Source organism: Pelecanus crispus, chromosome 8, assembly GCF_030463565.1.
Source record: "Pelecanus crispus isolate bPelCri1 chromosome 8, bPelCri1.pri, whole genome shotgun sequence".
Lineage (NCBI taxonomy): Eukaryota > Metazoa > Chordata > Aves > Pelecaniformes > Pelecanidae > Pelecanus > Pelecanus crispus.
The window spans coordinates 24,936,358-24,955,611 of NC_134650.1; the positions used below are offsets into that span (position 1 = coordinate 24,936,358).

The following is a 19,254-nucleotide window of genomic DNA, read 5'->3' on the forward strand; positions in this document are numbered from 1 at the left end:
GTGGCTCCTGAGCAAACCCAGTCCTGGCTCGCCACCCTAATGAGCATCACCAGTAAAGGCAGGGAAGCTGCTATCTCCACCACCACCGCATGCTGCCTCTGCCGCCCTCTCTGGTTTGATTTTCCTTCCCATTAAAGGCTGAGCAACATTTTTCCCTGGATTAAGCCAATTTCCTACCCCCCCCAGCTCTAATCTTTCCCACTACTATTTCCCCCATCTCTGCAGCAGTTGATGACGACTCCTGCTTTCCTCTGCCCAGACAGCAGCAGAGACAGGATATGGCCACCCCCTTCCCCCCAGGAAACATGCTGGGGCCACATGGGGACAGGGAGCGGAAGCACCCAGTAAACCAGCTCCAGGAGGGACCATGCACTGTCCCCCAGCTGCCGCGGCCACTGGCCCCTGACTGGGGAAGGGAGGTGGCCACCCCAGGGCTGGAGCACGGTCCTGGCCAGGGGAGAACAAGGCATGCTGTGTTCCCGGCGAGGCCATCACTGCTGCCGTGGGAGCTGGTGAAAGGCAGCTCTGTCTGCTGCTGGAGGCTGGGGGGGCATTGCTTTTGCTGCCCCCGCGCCCTGAAAATGGTTGCCCCCAGGCAGGGGCCACTGCGGGGACACCACCAGCCATGCTGGCCCCTTCCCCACCTCCCCCGGCATGGCACCCAGCCCCCCTAGGCACCAGGCAGGGTAGCACCCATGGGCAAACCCCCATTACCACAAAGTCTGCCAAACCTCACACAGGACAGCCCGCGTGGCTCCTGCTCCCATCCCACTGCAGAAAGAACACCACCACGGCCCTCTACGCACCCAACCCATTTAATACACGTACAAGGCGGCTGTGCCCACTGCCCCGCCCATGGGACTGTGTCCCCCCAAGGGCTTCACCCCAGTAGCGGCAGGGTCTGGGCTGAGCTGAGCCCACAGGGGGCGTTGCAAAGGTGGTGTCTCCCCCATCGTGTTATCTTTAGGCACCAAATCCCTGTATCCCCGCGATTCAACAGGATACATGGCTGTGAGCTTGGCCTTCCCTTCCCCTTGCGCCTCCCTGCCATTATAGATGCCAGCAGCTGAGACCTGCCAGGTCACAGCACTCATGAGCAGCCCCCAACCTGCTCACCACCCCATGTGGCACAGGCACAGCTCAGCAGGTTCACGCGGGAGGAAGGCACCCCACTGGGCCCCCTTGGGAGAGGCGGGTGCGACACGATGGGTGGCAACCTGAGGGTCACAGCCAGGGCAGGGAGGGGGCAGGTGCTGGGAAGCAGGCAGGGTCTGGACGTCCTCCCACCCCCTCCCTTCCACCCCCCCACCACCACCATACTCTGGTCCCAGCCTGGCTGCTCTGGAGGGGCTGGGGGCGGGGGTGGGGTGGGCATTCCCCCTTTTCTGAGGCTGGAGTCATCAAGCAACAATGGGGCAAGAGGGATCAAGGCGATGGGGAGGGACAAGAGGAGGGGGGCTCAGGTCCATCATTAGCACCATGGTGGTGAGGGCAGTTTGGGGAGGGAAACAGGGTCAGACCCACTCCTGCAAGGAGCGCTTGCAGTACAAGAGCATTCGGGGCGCACCCTTCCGCTGCATCTGGACGATGACATAGATGAGCCCAAGGATGCAGAGCAGCAGCACCAGCAGCACCAGCACCATGATGACGCTCATGGTGCGCGTGTACTCGTCAATCTGCACCACCACGTCCACATCCCTGCCCGGCTGGTGGTCACCCTCGCCGTAATCCTCCTCATCTTCCTCCTCCTCCTCCTCCTCCTCCTCCTCACCTTCAACCTGCCCGTCCTCATCAGGGTTGAAGGGGGGTTGGTCCCCATCAGGCCAGCGGGGATGGGGGTCCGGGACCAGCTCTGTGTGACAGCCCATAAAGTCCCGTAGGATGGATTTGGGATAACCTGGCTCCGTCTTGAGCCGCTCGTTGTCGAATTTCCAGTACTTTGTACCTCTGTAGAAGTAGGTGGAGGCTGGGGAGGGAGAAGATGGAGGCAATGGAAGCACCCCATAACCTGGGCACCCCTGCAGGTACCCAGGACAGCAGGTTTTGCTCCAGGACCAGTGAAACCCTTCAGAAAGGGCTTCACCACTAACTCCCAGGCACCCTCCCGGCCTCCATCCCATGTGGCCAAGCAACCAGAGGGGTGACCCCATCCCCTCTGGTTCCCCACCACCACCCAGCCCTCTTCTCCTCTACTTACAGGCATCTGGGCTGAGGAAGGCACCCTTGGGTGAGGGAGGGATGCCCACCCAGACAGAGATGGGCTTCGGGTACCCAGGGTCCACCAAGCGGGTGTCTTCATTAAAGCGCCAGTATCTGGGGAAGGGATGTGGTGAGCAGGTGAGGAGCACGGGCGTCTCCACCACCCACCATGCCCACCCCTGCCAGGGGCCAGGAGGTGGCAGAGCAGGGAGGAGGACCCCAGAGCCACTCACCTGTCCCCACGGAAGAAGAAGGTGTGCCCTGTGGGTTCCCACCAGATGGCTGTGTCGATGCTGTCATAGGGGATGCCCTGCCCGTAGGTGACCAGGGGCTGCGGGTACCCGGGCTCCAGGTTGGCTTCTCGGAAGAGCCAGTACTGGTCACCTGGAGGGGGAGGAGATGGAGAAGAGGGGTGAGGTGGCAATGCCCAGCTGTTGCAGCAGGTGCATATGTGGATAGGGATGGGGGTACAATGCCTGCAGCCATCCCGTCCCTTTGGGATCAGGCAGCAGCCCTGGCTGGGGAGGTAGATCAGGATGGAATGAAGCCAACCAGCTCTCAGGAGCTTGGGGGGGCACTGGGGTCCCCCCTGCAACTTGGCCCTCCCACCCAGCTTCCCTGCTCACCTTTAAAGAAGACAAACCTCCCATCATGCCTCTCGTAGGCGGCATCGATTTCCCCAGGGAGGCCCCGCCAGAAGTGCCCAATGGGCATGGGGTAGTTGTCCAGCACCCGGTTGTGCCGGACCCTCCAGAACCACCGGCCCTGATGGGAAACAGGGTGTTGGTAGAGGATGCGGGGGACACAGGGACACAGTCGCAGTGCCAGGCATTTCACTGGGGGATCCTCCCACCCAGGGACCCACCACATCCCCAGGGAAGGGGCAGGAGGGAATCCCGGCAGGTACCTTGAATACAAACATCTCCCCACGCAGCACCGCCACCGTATCAAAGTTCCCATCACAGATGTCAGGGCCATACTGGTCAGGTCGGTCTGGGCTGCCAGGTTTGGGGGGTCGCTCCGGTTTCCCTGGGGGGGGCAGTTTAGGGGGTCTCTGGTCTGGCCTGCCAGGTCTCTGGGGTGTCACAGTTGGCAAAGGCTTGGTGGGCTGAGGGTGCCCGTCCACGGTACCTGGATCGGGTGGGCGAGAGAAGGGATGGGGTGATTCAGACCAGCAGCACCTGTGCCTGTTTCCCCACGCACGTGCCCAGCATCCCACCTCTGGGCTGATCCCCCACCCAGCTCCTCACCGTACAGCTGCTGGATGCCCCTGAGGTCATCCTCGGGCAGCTGGAAGTTCTCCGTGTCCATCCACTGGTAGAAAGGGGCCATGATAGCGCTGGGGTTGCTGGAGTGCTCCAAGCCCAGAGAGTGCCCCAGCTCATGCACGGCCACCAAGAAAAGGTTGTTCCCTGCAGGGAAAGGGACCATCAACAAGACAGGGGACATGACACATGGGGTGGGTCCTTGGCCCCAACACCCTGCAATAAGGGTGCTCCGGTGGGAGCTGCCTGCATCACCCATGGTGGAGCTGCTCTCCCTGCCACTCCTGCCCATGCCAGTGCATTCCCCTGCTTTCAAACCCAGGGGCCCACCAGGCTCCTCTGGTTGCCTTCACGACCTCCTTCACCCTCAACTCACCAGACACATCTGTGTTCTCCAGGGTCCAGGGCTCATCCGAGTCAAAATGCGTGTCCCCCCCCATGCCAGGACCAGGAAAATAGGCATGAGCCAAAAACCCCCCGATGCCGTCAAAGGGGGAGCTGTCTCCATGAAAGCCAGAGGCGAAGAGCACCATGATGTCGGCCTCCTTCTTCCGCTTCTGCCGGATGTCCTCGTAGGGCACCTCCCGGAAAACCAGCGGTGTGGCTTGCTCCCACACCCGGAAAGCTCGGCGGACAGCCTCATACGAGTGGTACCGACCCAGCTTCTCTGTGTAGTTTTGGATGCTGGGGGTAGAGAGCTCACTGCGGATGGCCTGGGACAGCACTTGCTCCCTGAGGGGGTCCATGGCTCTCCATGGGCTGGGGGGTGGGAAGCCCTGGAGATGCTGGGTACCTGAAAGTGAGATGGCTCTGGCTCCAGCGCCGCCCTGTCAGCGCATACCGCTTCCGCCGCATGTTGGACTTCATCTGCACCCCAAACTGGTCCGGGACCCCGCAGCGGGGACGTTTCATCCACCTGCCAGGAGGGCATCAAGCCAGGGCTCAGCCCACTGCAGCCAAGGTCCCTGAGGGGTTACGGCAGCCGTGGACAGCGAGGGAGGTGTCCTGGCTGCAGGGGTGCAGCCCCCAAAAGGGGAGATGCAGCTCTCATGGGAGATAGCACCCATATTTCCACATGCAGGCAGAGCTCCAGGGCTGGCAAGCAAAGCCAAAGAGCCAGGGAGCAGAGCTGCCTTCTGCTAGAGCAAGAGGAGATGGAGGAAACTCACGCCTTGGTCTCCTCATCCAGGACGCCAGTGACGGTGATGCCATAAAACTTCTGCATCTCAGTGAGGGCCGAGGAGAAGGTCTGAGCCGAGCGCATGGTAGACATCTGCCGGCTGGGCTGTGGCAGGTAGCCATAGAGCCTCAGCCATGCCTGTGCCAGGGAGAGACAAGTGTGGGGCCATGGGTGGGGAACAGCCTGATGGGGGAACCTGGAGCTCCCTGGAGAGATGCAGCTCCTTGAGATCCCAGCAGGGCAGGATCTGGCCCACTGCCCGCTGCCACCCCAGCCCTATGGGCTGTCTGTGCCAGCTGCCAAGGGCAAATGCCATACCCAGGCAGGCAGGGCAGGCAGCACAGGCAAGCCAGAGCACGCGGGCAGCCGTTTGGGAGGCAGTGAACAGAGCCCCAGCCCTGCCCCACAAAGAGAGCGTGGGATCCTCCAATCTCAGGGGGCTGTTGGCCACCCTGACCCCAGGGAGAAGGAAGGTGGCATGGGGCCAGCCTGCCTGCGGGCTGCCTGTCTCCCCATCTTCCTCTGGAGGTGTCCCCCGGGAGCTGCAGGCAGACATGGGGCCAGCCCCACCCGCCAGCAGCCCGGGACCCCCACCCCAGCCTCCACCCACAAAGGGGCTCCTGTCCTGCAGGTCAGCAGCCCCCCGGGGTGCCCAGCAGTGGCTGGGGGCAAGGACAAGTGGCCCCTGGGTGGCTGCCGGCCCTGCAGAGGGGCAGTGGGCATGAGGGGGTGCGCCAGGTCTCTTCCTGCACCAGCTTCCACCTCTTTTTTTTTTTAATTACTTTAATTTTTTTTTCCTTTTAATTATTACTTTTAATTTTTGTATTTTATTTTTTTAATTTTAATTTTTTTCCTTTAAATTTTCATTTTCTAATTTTTGGGTTTTAATTTTTAATTTAAAAAACTTTTTCTTTTTTCTAAATTCCTTTTCATTTTTTTCATTTTCTAACATTTTTCATTTTCTAATTTTTTAAAAAAAAACTGGTTTCATGTTTTGATTTTGCAAAATTGTTAATCTTTTAGTAATTTTTTTACCACTCCCGCACCTAAGGCAGGGTGGCAAAGCAGTGACTTTATCAAAGGCCCTTTCACCCCCTCCCCCGCCGCGACCTCCCGTGGGCACAAAGCGTTTCCTCTCCCCCGCCGGCTGCTGCCTGCCGCCCCCCGGGAGCGAGCCGGACCCCGCCCCCGCCTGCTCCCTGCCCGCACTGCCTGCCCTTGGCAGGGCGCGGGCCGCGGCAGGCAGCGCCAGCGGCCGCAGGTGCAGGCAGTGCAGGCAGAGTGTCCTAGGGGAGGCCCCCCAGCAGCGCCCCGCGCCCCCAGCTCACCTCTGCGTTGATATCCTCGCCCGCCGCCACCGCCCCCACCAGCAGCACCAGCAGCACCAGCAACGGCTGGGGGCGCCCGCCCACCCGCAGGGCCCCGCCCGCCCAGCAGGGGGCGCCGCGACCTCCTGCCATACCGGGCCGCGCCGCCGCCGCCGGTTCGCGGCTGCCGCCGGGCCGCGCCGGGCCGGGTCGGGCCGAGCGCGGCGGTGTCGGAGCTACGCCGCCCTCATGGCCCGGGGCCGGGCCGCCGCGGGGGGCTGCGCACGGTGCATGGGCGGCGCTGCCAGGCGCGGCCCGCCGCCTCCCAGCCCGCCTTTGTGCGTGGGATCAGGCCAGCGGCGCACGGCACATAGGCGGCCGGCTCGGCTCGGCTCCCCTGCCCTGCGCACCGGGAGCAGCGGAGCGAAGCGGGACTGACGGACGCGGCAGCAGCAGCGCCGCTCGGCTCGGCGGGGAGTGGGCGGGGCGGGGCCGGGCTGAGGGGCGGGGTTGCGGCGACGAGGGGCGGAGCCGTGGCGCCCTCACACCGACACACACACACGCACACCCCACATCCCTCCTCCCCCCCACACACGCACACCCTACATCCCTCCTCCCCCCCACACACGCACACCGACACACGCAAGCACACCGACACACGCACGCACACACACTCCCCCCGACACCTGCTCACACGGGTGTGCACAGCCAGAGCCACGGCCCGGCACACACAGGCAGCCAGAGCAGGCCCTGCCTGCCCCCGTGCACACCCTGCCTGCCACACCTGCCCACTCACACCCACCACCTCGGGCTGCGTCGGTAGCTGCTCATCCCCGGACTTTGTCCCCACAGCCCTGCCACCGAGGCTGGCTCTTTCCCCCATCCCTAAAGCCAGGAGTGGAGTCCCTGACACCTGCCAGAGTTACAAAACAGGGCGATGTGCCCTGCCAGGGAGGAGTAGGGCCACTGTCTGAGCATTAACCTGGCACTGCTGGTCTCAGACTATGGAGAAACTGGTTATCCCAGAGCCAGTTTCACTGGAAGTCCCCAGGAGCTAAATATATCTATGTTTTGTTTTCCCTTCCTCAAAAGAAAACTTGGGGTGTAATCACATGCCTTATCGTGCAGATATACCAGAAACTAACTGGCTACAGACTTAACAGCATTTTGTTAAGGATTTTGAAAACCGGCTATCATACAGGTGTTGGCAGACATCATGACCTGTGCTGAGGTGCTCCCACAGGCACAAAGCCCCCAAGCTCTCTCGTGCGCCAGGACAGGCAGCACAGCACCAAGCTCACAGAAGCACTTGCAGGCATCACCTCGTCTGAAGTCTGTAGGAGCTGGGCATGTCTGAAAGGGAACAGCTGAAATATACCACAGAAACAATTTTATGACACGAGGAGACAGATTTTTACTGCTCAGAAGTCCCACAGTCTTTCATCAGACAGACGTGGAATAAAAGATTCAGGGCAGCACATTGGCATCCTGCTCCAAATACCTGAAAGGCTGCAGCTGAACACCCCGCAGGAACAAAAGGATTAAAACGCAGCTTCTCCCAAGGGACAAAGTCCAGCCCGGCGTCCCCAAGGTCATCATGGCACTGGGTGTGCTGTTCCCTCGGGGAAAAAGCATGGAGCCTGGGCAGGAGCTGCCACTCCTTGCCTCACCCGTGGGCGCTGCCCTTCCAGCTCAGGCAAAAGCTGACACTGCCCTCTCTTGGGCTCACCCACACATGGCAGCAAGCTTCTCAGGAGAAGCAGCCCACCAAAAAGGTCCTGGGCTTATGGCACGCACAATCTTAAACCAAAGCTCTTTTTTTAGACCCAGCCTGGAGCACTGAAACACAAGGGGTTTCCAACTTCTCCCTTCCAGATTTAGTCTTTTGTGCCTTGGCAAAAGGATCAGATACTGAAATTTCTCTATAGATGCAGCAGCAGTGTGAGAGGGACACAGAACACGACCCAGGAACTTGTCCAAGCTGGCTTACAGTAGGGAGATGCCCTGGTGAGAGAGTCCAGCTCCATAGCCTTGCCTCTTGCTACTCAAAGCATGCTCAGAGCCTCCTGACAGTCAGGCAGTGCTATTTCCAACCGTGCAAGACACTCTCCCTTTAGCAATAGCTTCTCACGCTACCTTCTTCCTCCTTCCCATAAGGCATTGATGGCTTTTATAAAGATTTTTTTCTTTTTTTAAAAAAATCAGGAAAATTAGTGACCATGGGATGGCTGGAACCACTGGTGCTGACTGCAGCACATACAGCAGCAAGAAAGAAATCTGCTACAAACACACATTTCTTCAGCCAGCAACTCAAATTTGGAAGTAGCCCAACCTGAGGCCACAAACACCCCAGAGATGCTGAGAAGGCAAAGAGCATGGGAGGTGCGTGACAGCCCTCACCACTCAGAGCTGCACTGGAGAACAGTCCTTGTTTGAACATCAGGGTCTTCGAGGCGCTGAAATGCACAGCCCCACCGGCCCCTACTTCAAGGGGAAGGAGAAGCACTTGTTCCCCGACTTGCAGCGGATTTGCTCCCATTGGACACGCAGCAGGAGCGCCGAGTCCTCAAACCCATCCACAATGTCCTAGAAAACAGATGCAGGAGTCAGTACCAGGAGGGTGGATCTGCCAGAGGAAGAAGTCAGCAGCTCCCTCTCTGAACCAAGTCAGAGACAAGGCCGCTTGTGGCTGGAAGCCTCTGACTTCCCTCTGGAGGGTGATTTAACTCACTCCCCCCCCCCAAAAGCTTCTCTTCTTTCAACCCAGTGAAGTTTGTCTTGCTCAGCGAAGAGAATTTCCCACTCTCTGCCGTCGGCAGGGAGACATGGCTGGATACCAGCTCTGCTCTTCCTGGGCTCTCCACACTGAGTGGGGACACACCTGGAGCTCCCGCAGACACTGCCCTTCCAGCCTTCCAGACAGGTCCCCGACGCACCAGGCCAAGCTGATATGGAATGATGGTTCCTGAAGACAAAACAGGGATCAGATTGTGAGGGCTAAAGGAGGCTTTGCTCAATGCACGAACCCACAGTGGGAGATCTGGTGTGATGCTGCCCTGCCTGGGATCACAGAGGTAGGAGGATCCCAAAGCTGGGAGCCCTCTCTACCAGCTCAACAGCTGCAAAGCTGATATGGACAGTGCTGCAGGCGAGATGAGTCCCAGACTCCCCACCCCAGCCTTTTTGGACACCAGTGGGCAAGGCTGCCTGGTTCCCAGCCCCACTGTGGTCAACTGCAGAAGATCTTCCAACTGGACAGAGAACCCCTCACAGACTGTCCTGGAGCAGGTAGGTGGGTCACTTCTGAATAACCCACAAGAGCTCCCTGCTCAGCCGTGGAGACAGAGAAATCAGGGTTTAGCCCTTCAAAATCCAAAACCTGTCCCCAAAGCTAGCACCAAGCAAAGCAGCTGGATCGATGCTGCAGGGAACTGCCCAAGGAAGAGGCACAAGCATTCTCCTCAGTCCCACAGTGCTCACCCTAAGCCCATTCTATCCTAGGACAATCCTGCTTCCATGCACAGCGGGGCAGCGACCATGATGTATGGTCTGGCCCTTTGCCCGGGAAACCCAATTCTCAAGAGGCGACCAGACAGTTAACATCCTTACTCTACTACACAGGTGTCCTGTTTTTGGCTGGGATAGAGTTAATTTTCTTCCTAGCAGCTGATATAGTGCTGTGTTTTGGGTTTAGTATGAGAATAATGTTGATAACACACTGATGTTTTAGTTGTTGCTCAGTAGTGTTTACACTACTCAAGGACTTTTCAGCTTCTCATGCGCTACCAACTGAGAAGGCTGGAGGTGCACAAGAAGCTGGGAGGGAGCACAGCCAGGACAGCTGACCCAAACTGGCCAAAGGGATATTCCATACCATATGGCATCATGCTCAGTATATAACCTAGGAGAAAGTTGGCCGGGGGCCACTGGTGGGAACTGGCTGGGCGGGTGGGTGGTGAGCAATTGCATTGTGCATCAATTATTGTGCATCATTTATTTTGTATATTCTTTTATCATTATTATTATTTATTTTTCCCCTTCCTTTTCTGTCCTATTAAACTGTCTTTATCTCAACCCATGAATCTTACTTTTTTTCTTCCCAATTCTCTCCCCCATCCCACTGAGGGGGGCAGGTAGTGCACAAACAGCTGTATGGTGTTTAGCTGCCTGCTGGCTTAAACCACGACAACAGGATGTGATACAGAAGCTATAGACTTGCACTAGTCCCATTCTCAACAAGGTCATGTTCAGGGTGTTAAGTATGACCATCACTGACCAGCCCAGAGGAGACCATTTCAAAGTCTAACCTCCCTGTTTATTTGGGGTGAACATTTCACGGACCTCTCACAAGGAACCAGCCAGCATCTCTGGACCAACAGGGAAGTAAGTAGGAGACCCCTCACCTTGTAGAACGTGGGAAGGTCAAATTCCTCCAGAACTCTGTCCACCTCCGAAACCAGCTCCAGCAGCTGGAAATGCCCAGCAGAGACCTCCAAGCCAATAAAGGTCCTAAAGAAAGACAAGGAGAGTCAGCAAGCAGGCTTTCATGCTGCAGAAAGCACAGACATAAGCATACTTAGCCCTACATTCCTACTGGGCAAATTCCCTACCCCCTAACAAAAGATAATTTGAGGAATGCTAGGTTTAAGCATTAAAGGACACCAAACATCTTCTGCAGAAAACCAGAAATGAAGACATGGTAGCAGGGAGAAGCAGGACTGGATGATATACCATGTAGATTTACTAGATTAACTGAGCACCTTTTGAGACATGAAAACTCATTTTCTAGGCAAAAGATGCACTCGATGGGTATGTCAGCAGAGTGGCGCTGTGCAGGAGCTGCGTTGAAAAAGCGGAAGTTGCCGGAGGGGTTTTATGGTGGGAGAGGAAGTGGGGAACGGAAGTACCAAGCTGGAGAGCCGTGACAAAGAGGTACCTCCTCAAGGACTGTCTGGATGTCGCCTTCTAGACTCCAGAAGGGGAGGGGAAGACTAAGTCTCAGCCAGGATCCACTTCACCTCGCCCATGACTATCGTGGGCTGCCACTCCTGCTAGATTCAGCAACTTTTTACAACTTTAATCACCTTTGCTTTGACATTTAAACCACTTAATTGCATTCAGTTGGAATCGGGCTTCTGAGCTGACACCCAGGAGAATTAGCACCGTCTAAGCTATTTCTCTCCAGCTCTTGGAAGACCTGCACTACAATTTCACGACTGGCATTGCTGCCGAAAGAGGTGGCCCCTGGCTCTGCTTGCCCTAGGCTGCTCATGCTGACACGAGGGTTTGCAAAACCACAGAACAAAACAGATGGGAGATGGCAGTGAATGCAGCTGCCTCCTTCAGCTGCTGTGAAACCATAGCATGAATCTAACCCCAGCAGAAAGGCCTGCCTCAGATCATGTTGTAAACGGATCTCTTCAGCAGACTGGAATCTTGCAGTCTGAAGTTGAACCACCTCTAACAAGACCAACAGCTTGCAGAGAATCAGCACTGAAGCTAAAAATTTGTGCAAGTGGCTGGGGAAAGGTGTGAAACCTCTGGAGACAAGGTGATCACATACAGCCCTATCACATGGCTCAGCCCAGTCACTGTGGGACAGGCAGGGTGAGGCTTCCCGTCCACCCAGCACCTTGCCCAGCATTACCCCCAGGCAGGCAGGCTGCCCCACTGCTCGCTCACCTGGTTTTGTTCTGGTTGGTGTAAACCTTCACTTGGTCAGCCACACAGAAGAACCTGAAATAAGAAAGATCCTGTTTCAGCTAATAGGAAAAAAAAAGAAAAGAAAAAAAAGGAAGATGGGAAGGGGACAGGATTTCTACCAAGCTGTGGAAAGATAAAGGCAAATACATGTCATGATTGGACCGAATCAGTGCAAGCAGAACCTTTCTGGGCTCAAATTAATCCACTCCCCCCTGGATTCAAGCCCTCCAAAGCTCGGACGGTGACAGAAGCCTGAAGCAGCTGATGCTCAGCAGGTGCCTGAACCAGATGTAAGCAATGAAACCACCTGTGGCTTATGGGATGGCACAGCTCCGGCCTCATCCTTGAAAGCCAAAACCTGACTTGGCTGGTGCTAGATCCCGAGGCAGAGAGGAAAACTCCTCAGGGTTTTACTAATGCAGCACCAGCTCCCAGAGGTGACTTAGGGTGCGGACGCTGGTGAAACAGAGACCCCAAGGGAGAGGGAAGGGTGTGAGGAGTGCTCTTCCGGGGCTCTGCCATCCCTACCTGTTGAAGGAGGCCAGGCGCTCCTTGAGGGAGTGGACAAAGGGGTCTATCCAGTGGTACCGCAGCACCACACACTGTGAGAGGCTGAGGTGGAACTCCTCCATAGCAGCCAGCGAGGAGACGTAGGTGCGAGCGCGGGAGACCAGGAGTTCCAGCAGCTCCAGGAATTCCTCCTGGACACTGTCTGCGGGGCAGCACGGTCAGAGCCCGGTCCGTCCCTGGAGCATCGGCTGCAGCACCCCACGGGGGGACAGGCAGGTCCCCCACGGCTCCCGTCCCCACCACTCACCGGCTGACGCTGGAGGCTCTTCGGGCCTCACCCAGCTGGGCTCCGTCCCACCCTCCCCTCCCGGTCCCGTCCCGGCCCGCCGTTACCTACAGGGCAGGTAGACGTGGGTGGCCCAGCTGCCTCGCTCGTGGGGGAAGCCGCGAATGCGGCCGCCGTGCCGGGAGCTGTCGTCACTAACGGCCTCCTCCGGCTCCGGATCGCCCGGCAGGCCGGCGGGGACGGGCAGGCGGAGACGGCCGGCGCTGCAGAGACCAGGGAGGAGCATGAGGAGCAGGAAGACCACACGTTCCTCACCCGGCCTCGCTCGCTCCCGCCGCCCCCTCGCGCGAAGGGCCCGTCCCACCGCACCCACCTGGCCTGAGGGGGGTCCTGCGCGCTGCCGCCCCGGCGCCCGCCTTCCTCCTCCTCCTCCGAGCTGCTGTACCCCACCAGCGCCGTCCTCATGGCTGGCCCGGCCTTGCCGGCGCCCGCCGGGTCCTACCGGGACGCTACTGGCGGTGCCGGTGTCGGCGGCGGGGGCGCTGTTGTCGGCGTGGCCCGGCAGGGGGCAGCCGCCGCGGCCCGCCCCGCCCCGCCTCCTCCTCCGCCGCCGCCGGCCCGGCCCGGCCCGCTCCGCTCACTCCCGCACCCCGCGACGGCCGCCCGCCCACCTCCGCCACCGGCGCCCCCTTCCCTTCCCCTCCTCCCTGCTCCCGCCGCAACGCCAGCGCGGGGCTTGGGCGGAGCGCGCAGGCCGCGGCCCCGCCGGCGGCGAGCGGGCTGACAGGGGCCTCCCGCCGCAGGTGAGGGGCCCGGCCGCCGCCGCCGCCCTTTGTGTGGGCCTCGCCGGGGCGGGGGCGGCCCCAGCCGGGCACGGACCCCTGCACCCCACCGCGGGGCCTCCCGGCGCGGCGGCGACGGTGAAGGCCTCGGGGCGCCGTCACCGCGTTTGACCGCAGGCCGGCGGGGCCGGAGGAGCCGTCCCATGGGGAGAGGCGAGCGGCGGGACGGGCCTCACCGCGGGCTGTGGCGGCGGCGGCTAGCTTCCGAGCTCCCCGGCCGCCCCCGCACCCCGCGGCCCCACTGCGGCTCTCCCTGACGCGGCCTCGGCCCGGCTGTGAGAGGCCCGGACAGCGGGGAGCCAGGGGGAGGTGGGAGTCGGACCGGATCATGCTGGAGTGGGCCGTGCTGTGGGCTGCTTCTCCAGTTTGAAAGTACCTCTGCTTTCCTGTCTTCTCTCCTTAAATGGTTGTCGCTTCCCACCTCCCACGGAGGGATGAGTTAGGCTCGGAGCTGGCGCCAACTCAGGTACCCGTGCAGAGCCGTCGGTAAGCCAAGGTTGGTATTTCTTATTCTTCCCTGCTGGGGGGATGCAAGCTTCCTCTCCCCATTAGGCTGGATGGTCTGGGATGCCATCACTGTTGGGTTGCTCCTGCCATGGTTAAAGTTGCCTGTGGGAGAAGGTGTAGTGCTGAAGTTTTGTATCCCATCGAGCTCGGGTGCTAGGTATCATAACTGCGAGCCCTCCCTTCGTGTCTACACCTAGTCAAGGTGAACTGCATAGGAGAAAGGAAATCCTGTGTACTGGCAGGGCTGCAATGGCACCTCTGGGCATTTTACTGCCCAAAATTGTGTCGGCTGACAAAATAATGCAGTGTCCCCATAGGCAGAAGCGCAGTCCAGCGCTGGCAAAGCTGTGGGGTACAATCCAGTCTCAGCTGAGCACAGGGGGAGGTGGGGATGCTGGGAAGTGGGTTTCTCATGCTCCTTATCACCTAGTTTTAAATACAGCAAACACCTTCCTGGAAGACCAAGGTTTTACTTACCATGGGTGAGCACTGGTGGTTTGATGCAGAAATGCATCCCTGCTCTTGCAGGGTTAGGGGCTTGTGGCTCAGGAGCGCTAGCTGCTGCTTCTTGCCAAGGCCTGGACCATTCCTCTCTCTTGAGGTGTGTTGGCACTGCTGCTACCTGCTGCTCAGTGGCGGGTTTTACTCTTCTCTAAGTTGATATCAGGTTTTACTGGACATCTCTAGAAAGACTGGAACTTTTCAGTGAGCAAAACCCTTGTGGTGCTCTATAGTAAAGGCCAGGTAGCACCTCTGGTGTAGGTTGTTTGGCTCCAGTGTGCTTTTATTCCATAGTTTGGTAGGAGGTTCAGCTGAGCCATTGCTTTAACGCTTCTTTTATCTTCACAGAGAGCGCTGTGCCCGATACCTGCGGGTTCTGTGTTTTGTCTGCAGATGGGATAATGTTGAGGGCAAACCTTCCCCTGAGCTCTCTGGCTTTTCTTAGTCTACAAGTGCTGCCCAGAGAGGGAGCAATCTCTTACATACATCCTTTGGGTAATGTGCCCAATACCTGAGCTGCAGGAGGAGCAGAACTGCCTCACTGGGGTGTTTCAGCTGGGGTGGGATCAGCTTGGGATCTGCCTTGCTATGTGTAAAATCTAACCCAGTAGCTTCTTGATTGCACAGCATTTGGCGTACCTCAGCTTGTGCAGAGACCGATGTTCTCAGCCAGTGCCCCCAGCAGGGCTAGAAGATCCAGCGACTGACAGCGTGTGGGGTAACAGCTGAGCTGACTGGGACCTGGGCAGTTGTGCAGCCTCTTGTGAGAGCACACCGCTCAAGTGTGTGTCTAGCTGTGGCCAGGCAGAGCCTGACCCTTTCCAGGCTGAGCACGCCTTGTCCCAGGCGCTTCACACAGCAGCAAGGGGGGCTCCAGTTCTGGTTAGCTCACCCACAATGGCTTCCTGGGAGCTTTGCAGGCATGCAGGAGAGTTTTCAAAGTGAGCCGTGTGGGGAGGTTGACCAGAGAGTTGCCTGTCTTTCCTCTGAGGCCTGACATGAGCTGTCTTCTTCCTTGCAGAGAGAACTGTTCCCTGGGCTGCATCCCTCACCCTTCCCAAATGTGAGCACATCGCAGCCAGCACTGAGAAGGGCCTCCTCTTGTCTTCAAGGCACTTGCTTCTGCCTCCTCCTGTTCTTTTGCCCAAAAAAGAAAAAGCCAAACCAAACCAGTCCACAAAGAACTTATGCTGATCTAAGGAGGAGGCTGTGGAGTCTCAGTCACCTCTTTGCCTCCCAAGATCCTGGCTGTGGGCTGGATTTTCTGTCCTCGACTTCAGGGGATCAGCTACAGGGAATCAGGATCTTGGATACTTCTGATTTTTGTTTTTACTTGAACCCTTTCAACCAAGAAGCTGAAGCTGTCACTGCTAAAGTCCTGGTTTTTTTTCCCAAGCATGTCCGAAAGCTGGCAGCAGCAACAGCAGCAACCACAGCAGCCGCCACCACCACAGCAGCACCACGCTGGGGCAGCTGCCCTCCCAGAGCACTCCATCCCACCCAGCGCTGCTGACAACCCCTTGGGCTGTGCCGTCTATGGCATCCTGCTCCAGCCAGACCCTGGTCTGCAGCACCACCAGCACGCCCCCATCCAGGGTGGAGAGCCGTCCCACAAATGTGGTGTGTGTGGCCATGACCTCGCTCACCTCTCCAACCCCCATGAGCACCAGTGCTTGCCAGGCCATGACCGCTCTTTCCAGTGTACCCAGTGCCTGAAGATCTTCCACCAGGCCACCGACCTTCTCGAACACCAGTGCATCCAGGTGGAGCAGAAGCCCTTCGTGTGCGGTGTCTGCAAGATGGGCTTCTCCCTCCTGACCTCACTGGCGCAGCACCACAATGTCCACAACGGCAATGCCATGAAGTGCTCTATCTGTGAGAAGACCTACAAGCCTCCTGAGGCAGAGCATTCACAGCCTCCCGACCCCTCGGAAAAGCCCTACAGCTGCTCTATCTGTCAGAAAACCTTCAAGCACCTCTCGGAGCTGTCCCGGCACGAGCGCATCCACACAGGTGAGAAGCCGTACAAGTGCACGCTGTGCGACAAGAGCTTTAGCCAGTCGTCCCACCTGGTGCACCACAAACGGACGCACAGCTCAGAGCGGCCCTACAAGTGCACAGTGTGCGAGAAGACCTTCAAGCACCGCTCCCACCTGGTGCGCCACATGTATGCGCACTCTGGGGAGCACCTCTTCAAGTGCAACATCTGTGAGCTACACTTCAAGGAGTCATCGGAGCTGCTGCAGCACCCCTGCACGCCCAGCGGGGAACGGCCCTTCCGCTGTGGTGAGTGCCAAAAGGCCTTCAAGCGTCCCTCGGACCTGCGGCAGCACGAGCGCACACACAGCGAGGAGCGGCCCTTCAAGTGTGACCTCTGCCAGATGAGCTTCAAGCAGCAGTACGCGCTCATGCGTCATCGCCGAACGCATAAGGCTGAGGAGCCCTTCAAGTGCAACCTGTGTGAGAAGGGCTTTGTGCAGCCCTCGCACTTGGTGTACCACCAGCATGTGCATGGCATAGAAAACCTCTTCAAGTGCAACGTGTGCCAGAAAGGCTTCAACCAGTCCTCAGAGCTGCTGCGGCACAAGTGTGTGCAGAATGCAGAGCGGCCCTTCAAGTGCGCAGTGTGCAACAAGTCCTACAAGCGGGCCTCGGCTCTGCAGAAGCACCAGCTGGCCCATTGCGCTGAGAAGCCGCTCAAGTGCACGCTCTGCGAGAGACGTTTCTTCTCCTCCTCTGAGTTTGTGCAGCACCGCTGCGACCCGGCCCGTGAGAAGCCCCTCAAGTGCCCCGACTGTGAAAAGCGGTTCAAGTACGCCTCGGACCTGCAGCGCCACCGGCGTGTGCACACGGGTGAGAAGCCCTACAAGTGCCCCTCCTGTGAGAAGGCCTTCAAGCAGCGCGAGCACCTCAACAAGCACCACAGTGTGCACGCCCGGGAGCAGCAGTACAAGTGCATGTGGTGCGGGGAGCGGTTCCTGGACTTGGGCCTGCTGCAGGAGCACAGTGTCCAGCACACGGCTGAGGGCGCCTACCAGGTGGCTGCCTGCTTGCCGTGAGCTCCCTGACCCTCAGCAGCTTTCAGCTTGCATGTGACACTCCTGAGCCTTGGCCTCCCCCCTCCTCGGTTATAGACAGCCTCCAGGGAGTTTCGGGGAAAGGGGAGGTATGGTGTGACGGATAATGTGAAAAGCTCGAAGGGGTGAAGAGGAAAGGAGGGAGGTGGGGAGAGGAAATGTTGTCTGTAGGTGCCTGGCGTCCCCTGGACTGTAGTTCATGCTGCACCTGCAGTTCCAGTGCTGGGAGCTCAGCTGCCCACTGCAGGCACCAGCCCTTTGCGTGTGGCCTCTTTCCCCTGCCCTGTTTGGTGGGGTTGGTGGGGAGGGCAGGGTAGCTCTCCTCCTGGAGAGGGCTCAGGAGCAAGGCAGAACCAGCCCTCTCCTCCCGGGGTGCATTGCTCGGTGAGGAAGTAGCAGGTTTCTGCTGCTGGGATCTCCCAGCTTTCTTGGTCCAAGCGCAGCTGAGAGGACCATTTCAGATTGTTACGTTGATTGACTGCCCCAGCCTCCCCTGCTCTCTCTCTTTCTGGAGCACAGAAAGGGGAAAGCCATGGGGCTGCACAGCTCCAAAAAGCACTTTGGCATTGCTGCTTTTGCAGTCACTGGCTGTCACACTCTGCAAGGGTTCTGAGCGAGCCTGCCTGCCCCTTGTCCCTGCCAGCAGCACGGGGAAGAGTAGCAAGTGCTGTGCCGCTACTGGAGAGCGTGGCGAAGACGGCCTCCGTGCCCTACTTCTGCCTGAGAGCCTGGCGTTTAAGAGCTGCGTCCTGAGGGACCTAGCTCTCCCGCCAAGACTTACCTCTAGCCACCAGGACCCTTCCCTCTTTGCACCACTTGGGCCATTAGCGTACTTCCAGGGGTGTCAGGCAAAGGGCAGTCCCAGCAGCTCGAACACTAAAGGGTGAGGCAAACACTACTTTGGAGATGTTATCGTCACCAGTGGTAACCCACGCTGTGCGCCGGGGGCTTGGTGTCTGATTTGCTGGGGAGAACCAGAGCAAGCCAGGAGAATCCTTTCTGGCCTGCAGGCTTGGCTCCATGGGGAGGGGTAGGTCAGCAGCGGGTAAAGGAGGAGTGTATTTTTTTCCCATCTTGCAGGAGTCCTGCTTTACCCCTTTACTCTTTCTTTACCTCTTCTTTATTTTTCAGGTTTTGCACAGTTCTTGTAAACATCACTTAAAAATAAATTTCCCCTAGCAAGGTCAATGCAGCCTCAGGTGTTTTCCTCTGCAGGATTTTGTTGGCTTCTCATAACCAAGAGACCCGTTACATGCTAGTTAGATGCCCCGGAGGTTGAAGGCGTGCTTACTGGATTGCCCACCAGCCTTCCCCTCTCTGTCTTTGGATATATTAAGATGCTAAATATCCATCTGTGGAGATATTCAAGCCCTGGCTGGACACGGTCCTGGACAACCTGCTGTAGCTGACCCTGCTCAAGCAGGGGGTTGGATAGATAATCTGCAGAGGTCCCTGCCAGCATCAGCAATTCTGTGATCTTGGCTGGCCCTCATATGAGGTAGGAGTGTTGTGATGAGCTGTAATTAATGAACAGCAGCCAGTAAGTTGCCCATGTGCTGCACAGGTGATTAGGACAAGTTTAATAAATGTTGTCCATGGCAAGTATAGACAGATTAACCTTGCAGAGAGTTGGGCTGTGCCTGTTTTGCTGGTAGGGAATGCTCATCTAAAAGGTGGAGAAAGGCTTTAATTTCCATTTCCAGCACGGTGAGGGGGAATGGGGTGTGTTTTCTGGGACTGGGACAGTTCAGTGACAGGTCTGATCCTGGGGCTGAGTCTTCTTCATGTGCAGCTCTAAGGAGGTTAAAGCAGAATTTGCTCTCTGCTGCTCAAGGAAGAGGGACTGATAGTTATCTTACTTCATGCTGCCTCAAAGA

The 19,254-nt window shown here is 58.2% G+C and overlaps 3 protein-coding genes across 3 annotated transcripts; 1 reads left to right on the forward strand and 2 right to left on the reverse strand.

Moving 5' to 3' along the window:
- Window positions 1-1,464: 1,464 nt before the first annotated feature.
- Window positions 1,465-6,104, reverse strand: MMP15 (matrix metallopeptidase 15). The gene is made up of 10 exons (XM_075715080.1): window positions 5,973-6,104; window positions 4,634-4,782; window positions 4,258-4,380; window positions 3,841-4,148; window positions 3,450-3,611; window positions 3,107-3,330; window positions 2,826-2,964; window positions 2,433-2,583; window positions 2,198-2,313; window positions 1,465-1,966 (listed from the first exon to the last, which is right to left on the reverse strand). Exons 1-10 carry the CDS (start codon window positions 6,102-6,104, stop codon window positions 1,515-1,517), a joined length of 1,956 nt encoding a protein of 651 aa, XP_075571195.1. The 3' UTR covers window positions 1,465-1,514.
- Window positions 6,105-8,222: 2,118 nt separating this feature from the next.
- Window positions 8,223-12,915, reverse strand: USB1 (U6 snRNA biogenesis phosphodiesterase 1). The gene is made up of 7 exons (XM_075715366.1): window positions 12,824-12,915; window positions 12,562-12,713; window positions 12,183-12,366; window positions 11,634-11,687; window positions 10,355-10,460; window positions 8,833-8,916; window positions 8,223-8,537 (listed from the first exon to the last, which is right to left on the reverse strand). The coding sequence occupies exons 1-7, from the start codon at window positions 12,913-12,915 to the stop codon at window positions 8,433-8,435; spliced, it is 777 nt and encodes a 258-aa protein (XP_075571481.1). The 3' UTR covers window positions 8,223-8,432.
- An 819-nt stretch (window positions 12,916-13,734) lies between these two features.
- ZNF319 (zinc finger protein 319) lies at window positions 13,735-17,359 on the forward strand. Its single transcript, XM_009489552.2, has 2 exons — window positions 13,735-13,788; window positions 15,322-17,359. The coding sequence occupies exon 2, from the start codon at window positions 15,698-15,700 to the stop codon at window positions 17,357-17,359; it is 1,662 nt and encodes a 553-aa protein (XP_009487827.1). The 5' UTR covers window positions 13,735-13,788; window positions 15,322-15,697.
- Window positions 17,360-19,254: the final 1,895 nt, after the last annotated feature.

Coding starts and splice junctions, on each gene's coding strand:
- MMP15 (XM_075715080.1), bottom strand. CDS start 6,104: ATGGCAGGAGGTCGCGGCGCCCCCTGCTGGGCGGGCGGGGCCCTGCGG. Junction 4,149..4,257: donor CAGAGCCATCTCACTTTCAG/GTACCCAGCATC, acceptor CTCTACCCCCAG/CATCCAAAACTACACAGAGA. Junction 3,331..3,449: donor GGGCATCCAGCAGCTGTACG/GTGAGGAGCTGG, acceptor CACCCGATCCAG/GTACCGTGGACGGGCACCCT.
- USB1 (XM_075715366.1), bottom strand. CDS start 12,915: ATGAGGACGGCGCTGGTGGGGTACAGCAGCTCGGAGGAGGAGGAGGAA. Junction 8,917..10,354: donor ACCTTCCCACGTTCTACAAG/GTGAGGGGTCTC, acceptor TTTTGTCTTCAG/GAACCATCATTCCATATCAG. Junction 8,538..8,832: donor AGTGTCTGCGGGAGCTCCAG/GTGTGTCCCCAC, acceptor TCTGTTTTCTAG/GACATTGTGGATGGGTTTGA.
- ZNF319 (XM_009489552.2), top strand. CDS start 15,698: ATGTCCGAAAGCTGGCAGCAGCAACAGCAGCAACCACAGCAGCCGCCA.